Source organism: Schistocerca piceifrons, chromosome 1, assembly GCF_021461385.2.
Source record: "Schistocerca piceifrons isolate TAMUIC-IGC-003096 chromosome 1, iqSchPice1.1, whole genome shotgun sequence".
Classification (NCBI taxonomy): Eukaryota; Metazoa; Arthropoda; class Insecta; order Orthoptera; family Acrididae; genus Schistocerca; species Schistocerca piceifrons.
This window is the reverse complement of record NC_060138.1, coordinates 1,007,507,721-1,007,532,656: the sequence shown is the minus strand read 5'-3', so window position 1 is coordinate 1,007,532,656 and position 24,936 is coordinate 1,007,507,721. Positions and strand designations below refer to the sequence as shown.

The 24,936-nt window shown below is 44.3% G+C and overlaps 1 protein-coding gene across 1 annotated transcript in view; it reads right to left on the bottom strand.

Annotated features, from left to right (window-relative positions):
• Window positions 1-1,249: 1,249 nt before the first annotated feature.
• The window catches only part of LOC124777148 (esterase B1-like), a 125,372-nt gene continuing 101,685 nt past the window's right edge, over window positions 1,250-24,936 (bottom strand). Inside the window, exons 7-9 of the mRNA XM_047252451.1 lie at window positions 21,544-21,725; window positions 6,999-7,122; window positions 1,250-1,389 (exon numbers count right to left, since the gene is read on the bottom strand). Coding sequence (XP_047108407.1) covers window positions 1,250-1,389; window positions 6,999-7,122; window positions 21,544-21,725 — 446 coding nt within the window. The remainder of the gene's footprint in view (window positions 1,390-6,998; window positions 7,123-21,543; window positions 21,726-24,936) is intronic.

Genomic DNA, 24,936 nt, shown 5'->3' with positions numbered 1-24,936 from the left:
GAGTGTTTCAATGAATCTCGTCTTTTTGTCTGTCTGTACAGCTAAATCTGTTTGGTCGTTGCGTTTTAAATGGTTGTTTCCAGTGACAGATCGCCAAACGTGTTAACAAACAATGGCAAGTCTTTCCATCACAACACGTGTCGTTGCCTATGTAGAGAGTTAAAAGCAGATCGCCCAGTATTTCGCTACAATTTTCTAACTTTACGACTCCTATATACACAACAGCTTCATTCATGAACAGCCCATGGAGCTTCTGATTATATCCGTTATGTATTTTTTGTACACTACACACCAAACCATTCAGCATAGGATCTTCAAAAATTTCTGCAAGTTTATCAGTGGACTTAATATTCGCCATCTGTACATTTTATTATGTTCGACTGAACCAAGAGATGGTAGCCTTGATCCTATACTAAATATGAGAATTCTCGGCCACACAAATCAAATCGCACTCCAAGGAGAAGCTTGTTCTGGGATTAGGAAGGCGTGAATATCAATAAAATCCGACAAACTGCAGGGAAGTATTCCTGACTACAGATGGAGGAAAAAAAGTCCTACGAACATATGTCCGGAAATGCATCGTTGCCACGGTAGATGGAGCTGAGGAACGACAGTTCCTCTGACCACCTGCCGTGTGTTACAGGCTGTGTGATTGACGCAGCGTATGTAAGCAGCAGAATGTTCCGGCGTTTGTGTATGGCCGAGCAGATGGAAACGGTCGAGAGGTAGCACGGCTATAATAAAACAAGTACCCTCACAGATGCCAACTACGTCACACAACATTTCGAGTGTTTTTGGGATTTGTGTCATCATGGGTCCTCTCAGACAGACTAACGTGCAGGGAGGACCCGGACTGCGTGTAAGCCAGATTTGGAGGACCGGATTCTACAGGATATGGACACGAACCCTAGTACACGTACCAGGCGAGTGTTATGCCAACATGATGTAAGCCAGATTACGATTATGTCCGTCCTGCATGACAACGGCTACTATCCCTATTACCTGCAATCCCATGGAGGCCACTTTGAACATCTGTTGTCACGTGGGTGCGATGTGGCTCTGTACTTTGTTCCGAGACGATTTGTTGTCGTTGCACGCACACCGTCCACTTCCAGAGACAAGTTCATAAGACGTTATTTGCTCCATTTACAGTCAGGAATCCGCCCCTGCAGGTCGTCGGTTTTATTAATGTTCACCGTACGTAAGAAAGTTTATTACTCCTTTCGAAAATTTTCGCTATGAAGAAAGTTCAGTACCCAAATTTTGCGAAGTTTGTCCAGAGTTTCACCACCAGCTGCCTCGTCCTGCCGTCCTTCGTCTTGATGTCCCAGCTGGGGCCAGTGTAGTTGGCGTTGAACAGGTAATAAATTTCAATGCAGTGAGGTGCACCTGAAACACAAGACAAGTTAGCAGCTTACAGAAAGATAGTATATAAACACGCATATATCTTTTCTGTTAACTTCAGTTTTCAGTCTCATTTATTTATTTCCGAAATACCAGGTGAAGTAAAAGTCAGTATAAGTTTGAAAACTGAATAAATCACGGAATAATGTAGATAGAGAGGTACAAATTGACACACATGCTTGGAATGACATGGAGTTTTACTAGAACCAAAAAAAAAACAAACGTTCAAAAAATGTCCGACAGATGGTGCTTCATCTGATCAGAATAGCAATAATTAGCATAACAAAGTAAGACAAAGCAAAGATGTTCTTTACAGTAAATGCTCAATATGTCCACCATCATTCCTCAACAATAGCTGTAATCGAGGAATAATGTTGTGAACAGCACTGTAAAGCATGTCCGGAGTTATGGTGAGGCATTGGCGTCGAATGTTGCCTTTCAGCATCCCTAGAGATGTCGGTCGATCACGATACACTTGCGACTTCAGGTAACCCCAAAGCCAATTATCGCACGGACTGAGGTATGGGGACCTGGCAGGCCGAGCATGACGAAAGTAGCGGCTGAGCACACGATCATCACCAAACGACGCGCGCAAGAGATATTTCACGCCTCTAGCAATATGGTTTTTTTTTTTTTTGCTCTAATAGAACCCCATGTCATTCCAAGCATGTGTGCCAGTTTTTACCTCTCTATCTACATTATTCCGTGGTTTATTAAGTTTTCAAATGTATACTGACTTTTTGATCACCCGGTACATTTATTGACGAGTGATTAATGATATGGGATATCTGAAAACTCACAAGTCAGTTGTATATTTGTGGAAATTCTTCAGGAACATGATAAACCAACATACATTGACGGAAAAAATCGCAACATAGGTTAATGTAAGCCCGCAATAAGCCATTACAAATGTGAAATGCTTGTACATTAATAACCGGCGAATGACACACTGTAGAAGATGTTTGGTTACAACAGCGGTATGTGGGCGAGCGTTATTCAGTCGGAAAAAATATCTGGAATTCTGTCGATGATTGGCAGCACAACAGGTCGAAACACCAGACTTACGTACTAATTCGCAGTCAGTGTGAGTGGCATAACCACGAAGGAGCCCCTGCTGTCATACGAAATCCCACCCCAGACCATAACTCCAGGTGTAGGTCCAGTGTATCTAGCACGCAGACAGGTTGGTGGCGAGCCCTCAACTGTCGTCTCTCGAACTCATACTCAACCAGCACCGGCACCGAGACAGAACCAGCTTTCTACAGAAAACACAATAGACCTCCACCCTGCCCCCAAACAGCTCTCGGTTCACTTCACTGAAGTCGCAGAAGGCGGTGATTTGGGGTCAGTGGAATGGGGGCTGCAGGGCCTCTGGCCCGGAGCTGCCTAAAAGTAACCTATTTGTAACAGTTCGTTATGTCACTGTCGTGGCAACTGCTGCTAAAATTGATTCTGCAGATAACAGTAAAATAAATAAATGTCGTGTGACTAGGGCCTCCCGTCGGGTAGATTGTTTGCCTGGTGCAAGTCTTTCGATTTGACGCCACTTTGGCGGCTTGCGCATCGATAGGGATGAAATGATGATGATGAGGACAACACAACACCCAGTCCCTGAGCGGAGAAACTCTCCGACCCACCTGGTAATCGAACCCGGGCCCTTGATTGACATTCTGTCGCGCTGACTATTCAGCTATAGTGGGCGGACAGATAACAGTACAACGCGTCAGAGTCATACGCCGAACACAATAGTGTTCCCTCTCACAAGGGAACCTCCCCATCGCACCCCCCTCAGATTTAGTTATAAATTGGCACAGTGGATACGCCCTGAAAAACTGAACACAGATCAATCGAGAAAACAGGAAGAAGTTGTGTGGAACTATGAAAAAAAAAAAGCAAAATATACAAACTGAGTAGTCCATGTGCAAGATAGGTAACATCAAAAATAATGTGAGCTCTGGAGCGCGGTGGTCCTGTGGTTAGCGTGAGCAACTACGGACCGAGAGGTCCTTGGTTCAAGTCTTCCCTCGAGTAAAAAGTTTACTTTCTTTATTTTCGCAAATTTATGATGTGTCCGTTCGTTCATTGACGTCTCTGTTCACTGTAATAAGTTTAGTGTCTTTGTTTTGCTGGATTCATATTGCCCACGGAATACATCTCACTTACTTAATGCACTCTCGTCCAAAGTAGCGAACAGTCAACTACCAGCCAGGGAGCCTCGTTAGCAGGAATGCACTCTTCCGTGCGCTGTAGTCGACTGACGTCATGTGTTTCGATGTTTGTTTAGGTGCAGCGTCCCCATACTACGGCGCAGTTACCTCGCATCGGACGGACACATAATACTTGTCTGAAAATAAAAAATTAAACTTTTCACTCGAGGGAAGACTTGAACCAGGGATCTCGATCCGCAGCTGCTCACGCTAACCACGGGACCACGGCGTTTCTGACCTCATGTTAGCCTTGATGTTGCCTATCTTGCGCGTGGACTATTCATTTGTATATTTTGCTTTTTTTTCCATAGTTCCACACATTTCCTCCTGTTTTCTCGATTGATCTGTGTTCAGTTTCTCAAGGCCTATCCACTGTGCCAACTTGTAACTAAATCTGAGGGGTGTGCGATGGGGAGGTTCTCTTGTCAGTAGTGCCACATGGCCGTCCGGAGCCCAGACTTCTTGCCACCGTACATTATCGTGGCCGCCTCTGCCAGCGATCATATACAATGGCTACATTCTGCCAGCTTCTCGTAGCCCTATTACCGAACGCGTGCAAATTCAGTAAATGTTGATAGAGGCGTCTTTGATGCCTTAAGGACATTCTTGACTAACATCAACTCACCACGTCCAGTCTCAGCGTAACTAACGCTCACGACCGTTACAGCGTGTATTTAAAGCGAACCTGATTTGGATACCCATTTTCGAGCTACTAGCCACACTCTTATACGAATGGTGCGAAATATGAATACACATCATCTTTCACTTGCAGAAACACACCCACCAACCTCGCACAACTCCTTCTTGGTGTTGCGATTTTTTTCCATCAGTGCATAAATTAAGCATAAAATGTGCCACATTTTTTAATGCAACCTTTTGCATGTAGATACTCTTAGACGTATGACAGCGCCATGGCTAAAACATTTCACCACCACTGCAATTTCCCTTCATCTGGAGACCATAACAAAACCTCTTAACTATGACAGAGGTCGCCTAGAGTGCTGCATGAACGACGCACTTTACAAATTGTTCTCCAAAGGCTCTACATCATCTAGCAATAGGCCTGAAAGTACTACGCTAAAGAGCACTTACTTGACTGTTATTTTCTTTCTTCGATTGATGGATTCCATGACCCCGTTTGACGTTTCATCCCTTCCAGCCTTCGTAGTACATTGACAAGCAAGAAACATTCAGCTGTTAAAGTGGTTCCATAACAGGAGTGCATCTTTGTGTAGTTGGATCAGTAGTAGCCTTCTCCACTTAGATGGAAAATATCCCTATTTCACAATCCGTTGGTGGAGGGTATCTTAAATAAGCGTCGTCAATGGAGTAATTAAGATGGCAGAATGTTGGTGTGTCAGGTACAAATTCTGAGTCCGTTTTACTCTGACAGGCAATCTGAATTTAAAGACACCCTGCATGAATATTTTAAAAGGAGCCGCTTCAGTGCCAACGACACTTATCAATACTGGCCCAAGATATATGACGCTATATCGCTACAAGTATGTGAACTGCAGTTTTAATTTCAGCGATGTTTGCTTGTCGTTTAGCATTTAGCAACGTTTCAGAGAACTTAAGCGGTCAAAATAAACAGTTCTAATGTGCGCGAGCAACTTCATCTCCGTCCGAGCACCGTACTCATCAGGTTATTGCTCTATAATTTGAATGAGACTTTAGATGTCAAAAATAGCCTTCGATGAGAACGTGTCATCAAGCTGCTATGTTCAAGAATCATGAGGAAGATTTCTTATAGCGTTTGTGCTTCCTCACTCAGTTCCCGCAAGCACATTTCGAAGCATAAGCAGGTATATAGTTAAATGTAAAAATGTTTAAAATTTTCGAAGTTTCTGTTCTACTAGTCGTGTATTTATACCTTTATTTACTTATTTAAATTTTATACTCTTAAAAAATTACAATTTTTGTTTTACTGGAGGACATAAGATTTGTAAGTATTCATACACTGAAGAACCAAAGAATTTGGTACACCTGCCTAATATGGTGTAAGGCACACGGTAGAACTCAAAAGTGCCGCAACACGACTTGTCATGGACTCGACTAACGTCTGAAGTAGTGCTGGAGGCAACTGAAATCGTGAATCCTGCAGGGCTGTCCATAAATCCGTAAGAGTACGAGGGGGTGGATATCTCTTCTCAACAGCACTTCGCAAGGCATCCCAGATATGCTCAATAATGTTCCTCTCTGGAGAGTTTGGTGGCCAGCGGAAATGTTTAAACTGAGAAGAGTGTTGCTAGAGCCACTCTGTAGCAATTCTGGACGTGTGGAGTGTCGCTTTGTCCTGCTGGATTGCCCAAGTCCATCGGAATGCACAATGGATAATGAATGGACGCAGGTGATTAGACAGGAAGTTTACGTGCATGTCACCTGTCGTCAGAATCGTATCTAGACGTATCAGGTGTCCCATATCAATCCAACTGCACACGCCCCACACCATTGCAGAGCCTCTACCAGCTTCAACAGTGCCCTGCTGACACGCACAGTCCATGGATTCATGAGGTTGTCTCCATATCCGTACACGTCCATCTGCTCGATACAATTTAAAACAAGACTCGTCCGACCAGGTAACATGTTTCCAGTCATCAACAGTCTAAAGTCTGTGTTGGCGGGCCCAGCCGCGACGTAAAGCTTTGTGTCGTACAGTCATCAATGGTATACGAGTGGGCCCACGGCTCCGAAAGCCCATATCGATGATGTTTCGTTGAAAGGTTCAGACGCTGACACTTTTTGATGGCCTAGCATTGAAATATGCAGAAATTTGCGGAAGGGTCGCTCTTCTATCTCTTCAGTCGTCGCTGGTCCCGTTCTTGCAGGATCTTTTTCTGGCTGCGGAGATGTTGGAGATTTGGTATTATCCCGGAAGCCTGATATTCACGGTACACTCGGATAATGGTCGTATGTGAAAATCCCCACTTCATCGTTACCCATCGCTCGTGCGCCGACTATAACAGCACGTTCAAATTCACTTAATACTTGATAACATGCCATTGTAGCAACAACTGCTCCAGACACTTGTTGTCCTACATAGGGGGTTGTCAACCGCAGCACCATATTCTGCATATTTACAGATCTCTGTATTTTAATACGCATGCCTGTACCAGTTTCTTTGGTGTTTCAGTGTGTATATTCCATACCACTACAAACTGCAAGGCTTGATAGGAGTAAAAACATATTTGACAGCTGTGTACTGTTAACAATAATTATAGATTCTGAAGTTGGGCAACGTCTGGTGATATTGGTTACCATTAAAATCTTGTTATGTGATTGTGTCTAAAAAAAAATAAAAAGAAAGAGTCAATGACTTTTCTCTTCCAGAAACAAGATGTATACTAGGTCAAGCAATTAGTCGGTTGAAAACAAAACAGTACGTACCGTATTCTGTGTATCCCCAGCCGTCGTAGTCGTAATGGTAGTAGTAGACAGGCGCTGAGCTCACCTTCACCAAAGCCTGGACGAAGGCCTCGCAGGGCTCGATGTAGTAGATGTCCGATATCATCTGCAAAAACAGTATCCAGCAGTAGTGCCTCAGTCTACTAAAGCCTCGTCACTGGAACACTGTAAAACTGCCCAACTTACACTGAGATGATAACAGTCATGGGGTAGCGATATGCACCTATACAGTTGGCGACAGTATCACGTACACAAGGTATACAATAGCAGTGCGCTGGCGGAGCTGTCCTTTGTACACAGGTGATTCATATGAAAAAGTTTCCGGCGTGATTATAGCCGCACGACGGGAGTAAACAGATTTTGAACGCAGAATTGTAGTTGGACCAAGACTCATGGGACATTCCATTTTGGAAACTGTTAGGGGATACAATATTCCGAGATTGACAATGTCAAGAGTGTGCCGAGAATATCAAATTTCAGGCATTACCTCTCACAAGAACAGCACCGGCTGGCTAGAGTTGTCAGTGCTACGAGACAAGCAACGCTGCGTGTAATAACAGCAGAATTCACTGTGAGCGTACGACGAACGTATCCGTTAGGAACATACGGCGAAATCTGGCGTTAATGGGCTATGGCAGCAGATGATCGATGCGACTGCCTTTGCGAACAGCACGATATCGCCTACAGCGCCCTCCGCCACACACCGTTGGGTGGCTTGCGGAGTATAAATGTAGATGTAGATGTAGACTACATGGAGACCATTTGCATTCACGGACTTTATGTTCCCAAACAACGGGCTACAATTGTTTGCGATTGGTTTGAAGAACATTCTGGACAGTTCGAGGAAAAGATTTGGCCACCCATATCGCCCGACGTGAATACCATCGAACATTTATGGAACAATTTGAAGGGTCAGTTCATGCACGAAATAGTGCACCGACACTTTCGCAATGGTGGACGGGCATAGAGGCAGCATGGTTCAATATTTCTGCTGGGGACTTCCATGCCACGTACAGCTGCTGCATTACGCCGGGCGAGAAAGGTCCGACACGATATTAAGAGATATCCCATGACTTTTTTTCACCTCAGTGTATATTACGAGTGAGTCGTGTCGTCTCCGTTTCCTTTCACTAATTGTCCGCCTCGTCCACATGAGTTCGCAGCGGCGGTATAGAGCGCGCTGTTCATGGGGGGGGGGGGGGGGGGGGGGGAGTCGCTGTAGGGGAAGCGAGGCAGATAAAACTTTAACAAGTGTGCGTGATAGTTTCGGCAGCGTTAGAGTCTCACTGCCCCGCCCCTCTCTTTCCTTGTGTAAAACGGAGAGGAGCCGAACTGAGCTGCGGATTTCTGGCTGTTAAGTTTTCTTAGTTCATGTTCGGCAGTACCTCTGGAATTACCTTTCTATTCTACCATCGTGTTTTGTGATACCCACAATGTATGTGTATATTTGGATTACACAAGCACAAATTAAGAGTGCGAGTTTTGTTACCGTATTTTAGCTTACCTGTGACCGCAGCTCAGCTTGGTACGTACTAAATTTTACTATTGTTAATTGTTCAGAACACTTAATTCAAGTTCAAAGTTAAATCTCTTATTTCTAAATTGCTTAGAATCAAGTAGCTTTTGAAATGTTTGTTGAGGTAGCCCAAGACTAACCGTATTTTACTGAATTTCGATGTGCTTCAGAAACAAAGCTCACTATTAATTTCGGCCACTAAATTAACTTTCAGTTTTCCGGTTTTGTTAATTGTTTTGCTAAATTAAGTCAGAGTGTAGCGAAATTTATTACTTCTGACAAACTTTCAGGTTTCACACTACACGTGTCAACCTTCAGTTGCCACGCTTCTTGTGCTAATTATATGTGTAATAACCTTTCTTTTTCAGTTACTATAGTAATTGTCCATAGGACTGGCGACCGTAATTTCCCCCAAATCTCAAATATCTAATTACCGCTAGTTAATTGTTAACGTAACGGCCGCACATTTACTTTCTTTATTAACTTTACCCCTTTTCAAAATTAATTTCCACCAGTTTCATTTGCATTTTTCCTTTCATTTAGATGTAACCCTTTCCTCCCTCTTTACCGACAGATTAACTTCGGTGACGATTGCTTTTGCCAAATTTCCATTACGTACACGCGGTTTAATTTTTCACTGTCATTAAGGTCGATAAGTGAGGAGGAGGTTACACGTTTAGCCTTTTCGCTGAGCGGTGTAGCTGCGGCAGTGTTGAGCGTGCAGTGATGGCCCGGACTTAGACTGCTCATTCTTTTGGCTTAGTAGTTTATGTAATGTGGCAGAAACCCCTCCCCCATTTCTTTTAGTCCCGGGGACTGTAATGGCACTGGCTTTTGGGGACCCCGTGCTTGGTATGGCCCCACAAAAAAAAGTGTTCAAATGGCTCTAAGCACTATGGGACTTAACATCTGAGGTCATCAGTCCCCTAGAACTTAGAACTACTTAAACCTAACTAACCTAAGGACATCACATACATCCATGCCCAAGGCAGGATTCGAACTTGCGACCGTAGCAGCCACGTGGTTGCGGACTGAAGCGCCTAGAACCGCTCGGCCGGCGATTGGCCACAGTTGACTGTATTTTTCCTTATTTTGTCAGGTCATCGCCCTATTGGGTTCTGTTTATTTTGTTTGGCGTTACCAGTCAAATCTTGTAAGAGGAAAAGCATATAATCTGTACGGAGCAGCTTAAACCTCTTGCTGAAGGGATTTATCCCTGCCGCATTGTTCACTTTGACCGAACTTAAAGAGAAAAATAAATTTGTTTCTTAACTCATTTGATTTCAAGGTTAGCTACGACACCAGAATTTGTTTTTGTTTCTTGCTGGAGATTCTAAAATTCTAAAATTCGGGCCTTTGCGCTTTAGTTTCAAGGTGGTTTAAATGTCGAGTCAGCCCACTGGAGCAAGTTTGTGACGGTCTTGTCAGAGATAAAGAAAATTGTTCTCAACCTACTCGTATTTGCGCCCATTCCTGTTCTCCCAAGCCTTGCCCTTTGTTAAAATATATATTCAGTCTGCAGTTTGAATGTTAATAACATTTGGTTGCAATTTGACACGAAAGGTTTCCAGTTTATGGACTTGTCTATAAAGAATTGTTATTTGGTACAAGGCTGTTGTTACCTTCTTAATTTCTGTTTTATGTAATTGTTGCTGATGTCAGAAATCGTTTCTTTTAGTATATATAGTGTTTTATTAATGGTAATATAGTTTGTCAAATGGTGATTGATGTCTACTTAAAATCCTGGTCCAGCCCTCTCGCGTCTCCAATTTTGGCGAAGCCGCACTGTGAAAGATGACAATTCAACGTGCAAACTTCTAGTCCGTAACAAACACAGCGTTTATGAAGTTCACAGCGAAACATATAAGATATAATTGCGACTTGCAAGAATCGATGCCGTACAGTGTACATCTTTGTACAAATGCCTGAAGAATTTTTTTTTTTTTTTTAAATCTGTATGTGGCCTCTACGCTGACTGTACTATCTAAAATAACCTGCTGCATCGGTCCCCCTTTAAGTCGATCCACAAAGTGTTTACTCAATTACATATACCGGTGGCAAGTGTATTTCTCAGACTTTTACCTCGGGAATAATATTAGTGTGATGCATACGAAGTGACCCAGTCTTCTGTACCACTAGAAAGGGAGACAGGATTTGACATAAAGTCTACGATGAGATCACTAGAAATAGGGCACTGGTTCAGCCGAATAAGGCTGGAGCGGAAAAATCAGACGCAGCCTTTTCAAAGAGCTCACCCGCCATTCGCCGTTATTCAGGGTAATCTATATGCGCATGGCCTGATGGGGATTTCAAAGCCGCTCTTCCCGAATATGTTTTAACCACTGCTCCACTTCGTTCGGTTCGTTGACTGCCAAAGAAGTTATCACGTAAATTGTCTGGTAAGGCGCCCGTCTGAGGAGATGGGCTTAGATGGCTGTTAGGGCCCTGCGCAATGCTGTACTCGCAAGGCGAGAGCGTCGCTGTCTTGCGACACGTGAATACGGCGGCCAATAGCATTCCACGGCTGGTAATATAAGTGGCCGCTCATCGCACACCTGGTCAGTTCGGTGCTCACCATTGATACTGTTGGATTTATCTTCGCTGTACTAGGACTGCTTGATAACTACCTTGCATGTCAGCGTTTACTCTCTTTGGTCACAGCTTGGATTTGTTTCTCCGGTATTCTTGGCTTTGCTGTCATCGTTGTGACGTAGGATTCGCTTAGCGCCTCGTTGTCTTACTGGTTGTTCGTTCTTATCCTGGTCTGTTGTCTTGTCTGCAATCTGTCTGTCGCGTTTTGCTCGTCTACGGTTAAGCTGGGTTACTCTTCACAGGCAGATGTTCCGCCTGGCTGCTTCCTCTGTTTCTCTATTTGCTTTGGAGCTCCGCCGTGCGCACCGATAACTGGTTATCCGTCGGTACAGCAAATTGCGTTTACACGTTACGTGGGTTAAGACGAATAAGTACTGCGTAACACACAGTTCTTTTTCCCACGATTCCTCTGACTGTTTTGATGAGGACCGACAAAACTTCCTGTCCTGTGCCAAGTATTGCCAAGTATCGTCTAAGATTAGCAGTTACACCCAACGGCCTCACTTTTATTGCTGGAAATCTCCCTAGTGTGCCATGAGTATTAATCCCTGACTTAACGCATGTCCTGTCATCCTGCCCCAAATTTTGGCTACGTTTCCCACATGCTTCTATCCTTGCCGATTTTGCAGACAGAACCTCCCCATTTCTTATCAGTTCACCTAATTTTCAGAATACTTCTACTACTCCACATCTAGAACGCTTCGGTTCTGTTCTTCACTGCTTCCCCACAGTCGATGATTCATTTCAATCTTATGGGTAACACGTAATTCTGTGTTCTAGACACCTGTTTCAGAAATACAGGGAGGTCCGGGTTAGAGGCAATCAAAAACATTTATATTTCAGTAGGCCTACTTCTTAATGTCTATAACAGTATTTGTCCAACATTGTACACAGGGGCTAACATTTTTGTGTATGTTGGTACAGTTCACTGTGGGCACCATTTGTAGCTCGACATATATCAAAACGGTATTCCACTTCTCGCCACATGTTCATAAGCATGGCAAGTGTCATGACCTTCTACTGCGGCGTAGATCCGTTCCCTCAGAGCTGTCAAATCTCGAACCCTTGTTCTGTAACTAATGTCCTCGGCAAGTTCCATGCACTGAAATCGAGCGGAGTCAGATTGGGGCCAGGCAATAGGACTCCTCCCACTTCCAATCCACCTCTCAGGAAACGTCTCTTGGAGATATGAAGTATAATACCCATGATAGTAGTGTGGTGCACCATCCTCGAGGAAAATAGCATAGAGAGGTATGTGTGAAACTTCATAGTTCGCCAACATGTCGAGATAGGTGAGATGTGTCACTGTAGACTCCTCAAATACGAGTCTGTTGATGTACATCCACACAATTCCCAAGACTGCAAGAGTCGACAAGTGCGAAAATTATCACGCAATCAGCTTAACAGCTCATGCGTCCAATTTGCTGACAAGTATAACATACAGAAGAATGGAAAAGAAACTGAGATGATCAGCTTGGCTTTGGGAAACGTAAAGGCACCGGAGAGGCAGTTGCGGTTGATAATGGAAGCAAGACTGAAGAAAAATCAAGACACTTCATAAGATATGTCGACCTGGAAAAAGTGTTCGACAATGTAAAGTGGAGCAAGATGTTTGCAATTCTGAGAAAAGTGGGGGTATGGTATAGGGGAAGACGGTAATATGCAATATGTACAAGAACCAAGAACGAAAGTACGAGTGCAAGACCAAGCAAAAATGCTCGGATTAAATAGGGTGTAAGACAGGGATGCAGTCTTTCGCCCATGCTGTTCAATCTATCCGTCGAAGAAGCAATGGCTGAAATAAATGGAAAGTTCAAGAGCGGCATTAAAATTCACGGTAAAGGACGTGAATGCTAAGATTCGCTGAAGTTATTGCTATACTCAGGGAAAAAAGCGAAAAAGAATTACAGGATCTGCTGAATGGAATGAACAGTGTAATGAGTACAGAATATGGATTGACAGTAAATCAAAGAACGACGGAAGTAATGACAAGTAGCAGAAATCAGAACAGCTAGAAAATTAACAACAGGATTGTTGATCACGAACTAGACGAATTTAAGGAATTCTTCTACCTAGGCGTAGAATCACACATGACAGTCGGAGCAACGAGAACATAAAAAAGGAGATTACCACTGGCAAGAAGAGCACTCCTGGCCACCAAGAAAATCTGCTATTATCAAACATATGACTTAATTTCAGGCAGAAATTTTTGAGAGTAGCACAGAATTGTATAGCAGTGAGACCTGGACTGTGGAAAACCTGAACAGAAGAGAATAGAAGCATCTGAGGTGTGGCACCATAGAATAATCTTGATAAGGTAGAGAATGAGGAGGTTCTCCGCAGTGAGGAAAGGAATATATGGAAAACACTGACAAGAGGAAGAGATAGGATAATAGGACATCAGGGAATAACGTCCATGGTACTAGAGGGAGCTGTAGAGGCTAAAAGCTGTAGAGGAAGATAGAGACCGGGATACGTCCAGCAAATAAATGAGGACGTTGGTTGGAACTGCTACTCTTGAGCCTGCCTGGGTAGCCGTGCGGTTATAGGCGCTACAGTCTGGAACCGCGAGACCGCTACGGTCGCAGGTTCGAATCCTGCCTCGGGCATGGATGTGTGTGATGTCCTTAGGTTAGTTAGGTTTAACTAGTTCTAAGTTCTAGGGGACTGATGACCTCAGAAGTTAAGTCCCATAGTGCTCAGAGCCATTTTTTTGCTACTCTTGAGATGAAGAGACTAGCTCATGAGAGAAATACGTTGCGAGCCGCAACTAACAAGTCAGAAGACTGATGACTCAAAAAAAAGTACACTCCTGGCCATTAAAATTGCTACACCAAGAAGAAATGCGGATGGTAAACGGTTATTCATTGGACAAATATATTATACTAGAACTGGCATGTGATTACATTTTCACGCAATTTGGGTGCATAGATCCTGAGAAATCAGTACCCAGAACAACCACCTCTGGCCGTAATAACGGACTTGATACGCCTGGGCATAGAGTCAAACAGAGCTTGGATGGGGTGTACAGGTACAGCTGCCCATGCTGCTTCAACATGATACCACAGTTCATCAAGACTAGTGACTGGCGTATTGTGACGAGCCAGTTGCTCGGCCACCATTGACCAAGGGTTTTCAGTTGGTGAGAGATCTGGAGAATGTGCTGGCCAGGGCAGTAGTCGAACATTTTCTGTATCCAGAAAAGCCCGCACAGGACCTGCAACATGCGGTCGTGCATTATCCAGCTGAAATGTATGATTTCGCATGGATGGAATGAAGGGTAGAGCCACGAGTCATAACACATCTGAAATGTAACATTCCCTGTTCCAAGTGTCATCAATGCGAACAAGAGGTGGCCGTGACGTGTAACCAATGGCACCCCACACCATCACGCCGGGTGATACGCCAGTATGGCGATGACGAATACACGCTTCCAATGTGTGGTCACTGCGATGTCGCCAAACACGTATGCGACCATCATGATGCTGTAAACAGAACCTGGATTCATCCGAAAAAATGACGTTTTGCCATTCGTGCACCCAGTTTATTTTCGTTTCGTCGTTGAGTACACCATCGCAGGCGCTCCTGTCTGTGATGCAGCGTCAAGGGTTACCGCAGACATGGTCTCCGAGCTAATAGTCCATGCTGCTGCAAACGTCGTCGAACTGTTCGTGCAGATGGTTGATATCTTGCAAACGTTCCCATCTGTTGACTCAGGGATCGAGACGTGGCTGCACAATCCGTTACAGCCATGCGGATAAGATGCCTGTCATCTCGACTGCTAGTGATACGAGGTCTTTGGGATCCAGCACGGCGTTCCGTATTACCCTCCTCAACCCATCGATTCCATATTCTGCTAACAGTCATTGGATCTCGACCAACGCGAGCAGCAATGTGGCCATACGATAAACTGCAATCGCGATATGCTACAATCCGACCTTTATCAAAGTCGGAAACGTGATGGTAAACATTTCTCCTCCTTACACGAGGCATCACAACAACGTTTCATCAGGCAACGCCGGTCAACTGCTGTTTGTGTATGAGAAATCGGTTGGAAACTTTCCTCATGTCAACACGTTGTAGGTGTCGCCACCGGCACCATCCTTGTGTGAATGCTCTGAAAAGCTAATCATTTGCATATCACAACATCTTCTTCCTGTAGGTTAAATTTCGCGTCTGTAGCACTTCATCTTCGTAGTGTATCAATTTTAATGGCCAGTAGTGTAAGTAAATAAAAAATAAAAGCGTCCATGTGTGGCGTGCCGTCCGAGCTTGTTTGTGTCCCAACATAGCTGGTCTAGGGTCTTCTGGACGCTGATAGCGTCCCTGAGTAGACAGAGGATGGGGTGGCCGCTGTCGTCATCAGAGGGAGCCACCGCAGAGCTGAGGCAGTTGGAAAACTGCCAGTCTTCTCTGGAGAACAGCCGGCTTCATGTAGCGAAGCAGGAACTCGTAAAGCAAAGTAATGACGCAGTTTGGTGAACTTGCATACACATCACTTTGGTCTGGAGCAGTGGATGGTACCAGGCTTCAAGGACGCAGGAACACAGAGTGACCAGGAGTACGGTGTTGTTAGCTGCAGTATGTTTCCAGCTGTCAGAGTTAACAGAAAATTTACTGCTTGTGATCAGTGGAGTGTTCTACAGCGTTAGTTGGACAAATTAAAATACCAAGAGTTTGCAATTTCCAGCTACAGTGGGGCTGCTGTGCGCCTAGTGTGTTAAGACAGGAAGATTTTATGTTATTGTTGTTGTGTTCAATGAAATTGTAATCTCTCCTTGCTGCTGGCGTTCACTGTTCTGTTATTCTCATTGATTGTGCCCAGAAGTGGTTTGTTATTGGTTAGTGTGTCCCCTTTGGTTGGGTATATTTTAGTCTTTGGTATTCTGGGTTAAGATTTATTATTGTGTTGTTTTCTTGTTCTTCTTTTACTGTTGTGTAGTTCCTTTTGGTATAATATTGTATCCTTTGTTATAAAGGTGATGAAATACAAAGGGGCAGATTGTTTTATTGTGTGTCTACTGTATTAGATATTAATTTGTACAGTTTGGTATACTGAGCACTGAATACCTTACTCGTGTCATCTTGTATATGCACTCACAGTTGTTGAATTTGGTTAATAAATATATTTAAGTATTTTTATGCGCTTACATTCACACAGCTCCCAGCCTATTTCCACTCCCACCACTTTTTGCACTGCAGTCGGTAGCAGAATGTGGTTGTGTGCTGTGTCGGCATGGTATTAGTAGGTAAGTGCTGTGTCCTTGCACCCTTTTGTTATCGTGCTGTTGGAATGGTGGCTAGGGACGTTACTGATATGAACCGGTTCAGGATGGACGACTTGGCCTAAGAGGCTGTCATTTGTGGCAGCCATTTGAGCTGACCAGCAGCTTCGCGAGATAGTGGTGGATCAGGCAGTAGAAGGATGTGAGTAGAGGATCTGCTCCTATCCAGTCAGCTTTGATTGGTATTGAAATGTTACCAAATTTTCGTCGGATGAGGCCTGCTCCCACTCATAGCTAAAATGGTTTCAGGCTAGGATAGCTCAGTACTTGAAATGGTTGAATTGTTTGTCAAATAGGGACGAGGTAAACCATGACATGTTAGCAGGATTACAAGCAAAGGCTGAGCGGGTAGAACTGACACTAAAAGATATTCTCTTAGCTATTTCGGTGTAAGGCAGCTGGATAAATTTAGATGTGGTGCAGGTGGCAATGGGGAGATCATCATGACACTATTTTGTCAGTTACAAGCTACAAGTCCTGTAGATACACGTTAAGTGTCTTTGATGCAGTGATTCATTACCTGCTCCATTTTGATGCCGTTGAGCATTGCTGATTCTACCTCGACACATAGGTGAAAGACAAAATAATGTAGCAATATTTATGCCAGTCTTTGATTGCAAGAGCATTTTTATTTCATTTGATAGTTTAAATAGACAATGTTCGTTTAGATCAGTCTAGAATTCACGAAAATAATGGGTATCTAATTGTAAGTGAAAATAGTGAAACGATTAGAAATTATTGGCAATGACATGTACATACAACTCCTCCGTAACTGGCCCCAAGACCAGTTGATGAAGGGGGAGTGGGGGGAGTGACACCTCGTTATAAAACAATGGTTCCCTTGCCCTGGTTTATAGTACTTTGTGAGCAAATAATTTCGTACATGGTTCAAATGGCTGTGAGCACTATGGGACTTAACAGGACTTAACATCTGAGGTCATCAGTCCCCTATAACTTAGAACTACTTAAAACTTACTAACCTAAGGACATCACACACATCCATGCCCGAGGCAGGATTCGAACCTGCGACCGTAGCGGTCGCGCGGTTCCAGACTGTAGCGCCTAGAATCGTTCGGCCACTCTGGCCGGCAATCTGATTCATGTTGACCACTACAGTTGACACTAATGTTAATGATTAATGAAAACCATATCGGCTATATTATTATAAATTTATTGTGTTACATTCGATTTCTTTGGTTGAACATCTTCCAGTTGCCGTATTGTGCTACAGCCAAGACACAACCAGACAATTTGTATCACGACTTTAGCACAAATCGGCAGCCTCAAGATCGTCAACGAATGAAACCACGTGTAACACAGTAAATGTGTAACAATACAGCTAAGGTGGTTTTCATTCATACCACATGGTGGCCCTTGTCAGGGCTACGGCGAAGACTTCAGTGGCAGTGAGGGCGGAGGTGATGATCGTCGGAACGGCTGAGCTGTTGGATAAAACAACCCCTCATTTCAGGAATAGTACAAACGCTCAGGAGACGCAAAACTCTGAAGTAAAAACCGCGCAACATCTGTTTTCCTATTAGGGGCAGCGTAAAATTAACTCTGAGGCTAACAACCTCAGTGTTAAATCAGAGGAGTGCAATATGCCCATTCTCTCAACTGTCTTCAACTTATGGCATGATGGAAACACTTTCGGTAAAGACTACTCCAAGAGGTAACCGGAAAAGAAAATCTTCCACCTCCATGAGTGGCGCAACCAGGCCATTGATTCTGGAGAGCCTGGAACATCTTGCAGGGAAGAGTCGGCGTTCTCCAGTTTATCAACACAGAAGATACGTCCGAAACCAATACATTTGATAGGAATCCTGAACATCAGCACGCTCCTAAACACAGGTAAATTAAAGCCACTGACCAATGTTTTCAAAGAGAGAAACATTTTCATGCTAGCTTTGCAAGAAACCGTATACCAAAACGAAAACGAAATAGATAACAGAAATCTATAACAGAAGTCCTGCGGTAAAGAGTAGTTCAGACATAACTATAATAGGAGCGGCACTTGTAGTTAACAAAGAATATAAGAGAATCCATCACTTTTTCTACATAACCACCTGCAGATTACAAAGGCAACGTGAAAGAAAACGACTGTCTACATTTCCTCACACATAAGAACGAACTGAAAATGATAAAGGCGAACCTGAACAAAATAAAAAGCCTTCGTGCGTGCCGGCCGCGGTGGTCTCGCGGTTCTAGGCGCGCAGTCCGGAACCGTGCGACTGCTACGGTCGCAGGTTCGAATCCTGCCTCGGGCATGGATGTGTGTGATGTCCTTAGGTTAGTTAGGTTTAAGTAGTTCTAAGTTCTAGGGGACTGGTAACCACAGCAGTTGAGTCCCATAGTGCTCAGAGCCATTTGAACCATTTGAACCTTCGTGCGTACTGCCGACCAATACATGCTGAAGATAGGGAGATTCTGGGGTTCATGATGTTCCGAAGCCGCCCTAGTTTCTTTAAGAGCCGCTTTGTTTCAAAAATTGTTTGCGTCGACTAGAGCAAATATAAGAACACTGAAATTGTAGTTATAACTGACATAGTTGCTTCCTCTGGATACTACAGAACCACATGTTGCCGCACAATCTCTCCTCCAACAAATCCCACTCCCAACAGTAGCGTGCGCACACACACACGCACACGCACACACACACGCAAGCGCACACGCACACACACACCACACACACACACACACACACACACACACACACACACACACACACACACACACACACCAAAACGTTAATGCGATTTGACCGACTTATATGTAAATTTAAATGAGTTACCGTTTTAGCACTTAATTTTCTACACTGTTGCACGTTAAGAAATAAATACATATTTGCATATTCGTAGACTACTGCATACAAACGTTAGGCATCAAATAATCGTGTTTTTAAGAGAACAAATGCTGTCATCAACCTACTTTTGTGTAGTTTTCCAGAGGCTTGACTAGACCCTGACGCTAGATTTCGATGCAATAGATACCATGAACTGGAACTTCAAACTAGGGCAAGTGCCCACAGTAGCAAGGATACGAAGTGTAAGAGCTAACTTACTAGTAGAGCGTCTCCTTGTTTTCTAATTTTCATCGCTATCAATGGCTCAAGCCGGTGAAACGTTACTTGAAAATAACGAGTACAGTTATTAAATAGAATACGTCTTGTCACATCTAGCTCTTCCACTGCGCTCATACGTACATTAAACAAAAGGTATTAACTATCTAAATACTCGGGCTTCTTCCTTCAGTTTGGTCTTTGTCTCAAAATATACACTCTGCTCATAAATTAAGGATAATGCTAATGATGAAACAATGCTCTGGTGGGCGGTTTGCGGGTTTAAATCACCTAGGGGTATGACCATGCGGTGCATTTGACCTGCGGTCGTCGCACGGTGGCGCTGGCAGCAGTCCACATACGCAGAGGTGTGTTGGTGCATGTCAGAGTACGGTGCAGCGAGTAAGTGTGCAGACGTTTGCAGACGTGCTAATGTGACAGTGTGTTGAAAATGGCTCAAAGAACACATATTGATGACGTTATGAGGGGTAGAATACTAGGGTGACTGGAGGCTAGTCAAACACAGCAGGTCGTAGCTGGTCCGTGTGCCACAAAATGTGATCTCAAGATTATGGCAACGATTCTAGCAGACAGAAAACGTGTCCAGGCGCTACAGTACAGGACGTCCACAGTGTACAACACCACAAGAAGATCGATATCTCACCATCAGTGCCCGCAGACGGTCACAGAGTACTACAGGTAGCCTTGCTCGGGACCTTACCGCAACCACTGGAACAGTTGTCTCCAGACACACAGTCTACAGACGACTGAACAGACATGGTTTATTCGCCCGGAGACCTGCAAGGTGAATTCCACTGACCCCTGGTCACAGGAGAGCCCGTAAAGCCTAGTGTCAAGAACACAGTACATGGTCATTGGAACAGTCGTCCCAGGTTATGTTCACGGACGAGTCCAGGTATAGTCTGAACAGTGATTCTCGCTGGGTGTTCATCTGGCATGAACCAGGAACCAGATACCAACCCCTTAACGTCCTTGAAAGGGACCTGTATGGAGGTCGTGGTATGATGGTGTGTGGTGGGACTATGATTGGTGCACGTACACCCCTGCATGTCTGACAGAGGAACTGTAACAGGTCAGGTGTACCGGGACGTCATTTTGCACCAGTATGTCCGCCTTTTCAGGGGTGCAGTGGGTCCCATCTTCCTCCTGATGGATGATAACGCACGGCCCCACCGAGCTGCCATCGTGGAGGAGTACCTTGAAACAGAAGATATCAAGCGAATGGAGTGGCCTGCCTGTTCTCCGGACATAAACCCCATCCAATACGTCTGGGATGCTCTCGGTCGACGTATCGCTGCACGTCTTCAAACCCCTACGACACTTCAGGAGCTCCGACAGGCACTGGTGTAAGAATGGGAGGCTATACCCCAGCAGCTGCTCGACCACCTGATCCAGAGTATGTCAACCCGTTGTGTGACCTGTGTACGTCTGCATAGTGATCATATCGCACATTGATGTCGGGGTACATGCGCAGGAAACAGTGGCGTTTTGTAGCACATGTGTTTCGGGACGGTTTTCTTAACTTATCACCAATACCATATACTTTCAGATCTGTGTCGTGTGTGTTCCGTATGTGTCTATGCTATTAGCGCCAGTTTTGTGTAGTGCCACGTTGTGTGGCACCACGTTCTGAAATTATCCTTAATTTATGAGTATGAGTGTACCTATGGCAGCAACATGTGCTGCTAGTAGTGGACACCTTAACCATTGGAATAGCTTTCACGGTTCTTTGCATTTGTGAATGGAATCCACTTGTCCCGAAAGAGGCGTCAAACTACAAGCGTGCCTCTACTTGCGTGTGAGGCATGGCGTCTAGGCGCAAGGCGGATAGGTACAATGGCACCTTTAAGCAATATTCCCGGTCTATGTGGGCTAATTAATGTTTACTCGAACAGTAAAAAATGCGTTTTCAGTGAGATACCATGGTTCAGTTTCTCTTTTTCTATTGCTTTATAATCGCTCACTTGTTTGGCTCCAAACTTCACCGACCTTAGAGCAACCATGTTGGATAATCATAACATCTTTTCAAGTAATTGCAGTAATTTCTGTACTCACGTCATAGACTGCTTGCGGGTCCTCGAGACTGAAGCCTTTGCCTTTGAAGTAGAAGTCCTGCAGCTTGGCGGCCGCTTCGGCCCTCTGCTGCTCTGTCGGCAGGCGCAGGTGCTGGCCCACCAGAGTCGTGAAGTTCTCCCGCACGTCCGCCACCAGCTTTGGGTTGTTGAAGAGATCGGTCGCTGTGAAGGAACGAAACAGTGGTAAAAATCTTGCCTGTGCTAATTCTTTATACAGGGAAGTACGGGAACGCAAACTTTACAACTTGCAATGTGCCACCATGCAATAAGCGACAAGGTACTAGAACAACCATGCAAACAGCTCTTTAGTCAGACAATTCACAAGGATGAAAATCTCGATTTTTATTATACCCTCCTCGCGTTTGGCCGACAAACTGGTTCCGCCAGAGTAGAACAACTAGCTAAGAACAAATTTTACCCATATTTTGAGTGTTTTGTGTGCCTGGTGATGACTTCGTGACCTAATCTGTGAATGACAAAACAACAGATCGGGCCATTTTTGTAATGGAAAGCCCTAATAAACAAATTTACAGCGCTTCAGTGTTCTGTCGGTACAGAAGAAATACTGTCCATATTGGAAGAGCAAGTTTTGTCAGACAGCAAACATCCTCGATGATTTCAATAGCCATTCCTGTTACTGAAGCTTAGCCTTGTTCCATACTTGGTGAGCTAGAGAGGCTACTAGCAGCATCATTAGATTACCAAGAAGAAACCAAGTAAAGCTATTCGACACAAAATTTAAAAAAAAATAGTTATTCTGCGAACTAATCTTCACTTTGTTGTTAGAATACTTAGCCTCCGCTACATATTTCCAAGGAAATTGATAAGCACGTTAAAGACATTGTAAATAGTGAAACAGCGCTTCAGGAAAGCTGATTAACAGACAAAACTGAGCAAGGGAAGAACTCTGATGGATTGCTTTATTAATTATGTATCCGCTAAAATACTTTACCATTCTGCAGTCGCGGAACAATTAATAAGATTTAACAGTTCAAGAAATTTCTAGATGTGCTATTCAAGTATGCATAGTGACCAAACGGAAACAGTGGAACATATTTTGGCTACATTAAATGTATTCGCAATTGGGAATAAGGACAACCATCAGCCGTAGAATGAAAATTTGCGCCGGACCGGTATTAGAACCCGGACCTCCCACTTATCGCGAGCGTTCGCCTTACCATTTTTTAATTTTTTGTGAGCGGCCCCCTTATCATTTTTTGTTACTATTGTTATTTTTTATAATTAATTTTTTTGTGCTGTACCATTTTTTTTCCGAATTGAACGAGGAAAAAAAATTTGTGTGGCAAGAACCAGGGAACCATTTACTTCATTGAATTATCAAGCTATTAAGTTAGTAACCTTTTTTTTTTTTTTTTTAGGAGCACAGTCAGTGGCAGGCTGGAGGAGGCACGGCGGGCAGGGGTCGAATTGAGGCCTGGCCACGAAGTCTCCCTCGTCCTACTACCGAAGCGCACCATTACTTGTTTTTTTAGTAGGATAAGCAACAAAAAGAAGGGAGCCATGCTCCAAAAGTTATGATGATAATGTGAACTAAAAAGTGCCATGTTGCCCGCTGGGATCACCTTATCGAAGCGGGCGGCAAGTAAGAGGCGGTCGTCATTACAATGGGCATCACCAGTCGTTAACGGTCGGAGTGCCCCGGCCGGCCGCGGTGGTCTAGCGGTTCTAGGCGTTCAGTCCGGAACCGCGCGACTGCTACGGTCGCAGGTTCGAATCCTGCCCCGGGCATGGATGTGTGTGATGTCCTTAGGTTAGTTAGGTTTAAGTAGTTCTAAGTTCTAGGGGACTGATAACCACAGCTGTTAAGTTCCATAGTGCTCAGAACCATTTGAACCATTTTTCGGAGTGCCCGGGGCCGCTGCTCACAGTCAGAGACTGTTTCTGTTACCGTAGGGGAATCGTGGAAACATCACGTCTGAAAGTCAGCTTCTTCTCAGCCCAGCTGGGCGGTGGGTCCATGAATGACGACCCCAAATAGTTAGCAAAAAGGTTCCGGTATTGCGTTCTGTTTGATAAGACCAGGAACTTGTCGATCATGTATTGCCACAAATCGAGGACTTCTTTTTCGCCGTCGCGGTACATGTAGTGTATCGCTATTCCTTGTACCCAATTGACCGCATTTATCCGGGTCGTCGGGAAATAGACGGCGTCGGGATGGAAGAGGCCCATGGGCACTATTGAAACATAGGGGTGGCGTAGGAGGAAAGCCAGTATCTGGCGGATCAGTTTCCAGCACTCGCGTGCAGGGCCAAAGTTCAGTATGTGTTCGTACATATCTATCGACGCGCAACGGGGGCACATGGGGTCGTCAGTTCGGTGAACGACATGTAGCCTTCGTTGGGTCGGAAATATCTCGTTAGTGACCAAATATCACGTCCACCGCATATGGGTGGCGGGTTTACTTATTTAATGATGCTTGTATATTGTTGGTTATTTGTACAGTCCGCTGTCTTATTCACGCGAGCCTGGCAACTAATGTTGTGGTCAGCCAGAAAGGGAAGGGAAACATACTGACCTTAGTTCTGAGCCACGTTCTGGTCCAGCCCACTGAAAGAAATGTTTCTACTCTCCTTCTACTTAGCGGGATCAGGACTATGATTTTAAATGAAAGTATAAGGTTATAGTTAACACACATATTGAGTAGAGCCTCCCACGTACAACATTTTGAAATTCGCTGTGTGGATTCGACAGTAAATCTTTCTATTCTAAACAGCACTTTTAACAGTTCAGAGGCGACCTCTACAGTGCGTTCCTATCGCATTGTCTTTCGCCCTGGTTAATAATATTCAACTGAATGTTCGAGGATAAATGTTTAGAATTAATGCTCGCTATAAAAGTGGGAATAACAGTCGCCACTTGCCACGCGTATTTGTAAATATCACGAACTGCTCACTGACAGTTACTTTGGCGAATTCTAAGCAATCCACGACGGCGTCCAGTGCTCGCAAGTTCACTATCCGTCTTTACCACAAATACATGATTTGTCACAGTCCGGCTCCGACGTCATCCGAGGCAGAGCGCGATCCGACGTTTAACAGACGTGAACATTCTTACTGCCTCTCGGGCTGTATTTATGTAGGTGCCGCAGCGGACGGCCGAGGGAACATCTGTTGTCTACTGCCTTAACACGCGGCAGCATCCTCAGAACGACCACTTTCTCGGAGACATAATCTTTAAAATCATGGTTATTAATTAATTCAGAAACTTCTTAATTTTTCGGTGTATTCAGGTAAGTTGTTTGAAAGCCCAGAAAAAGTTTCAGCTCGCTTGAACAAAATTTTTGCCTTCTAGAATTTTTATAGTGGAACTAACAGTAGATCGTTACTTCAGAACCATACCTTTACTAGAACTT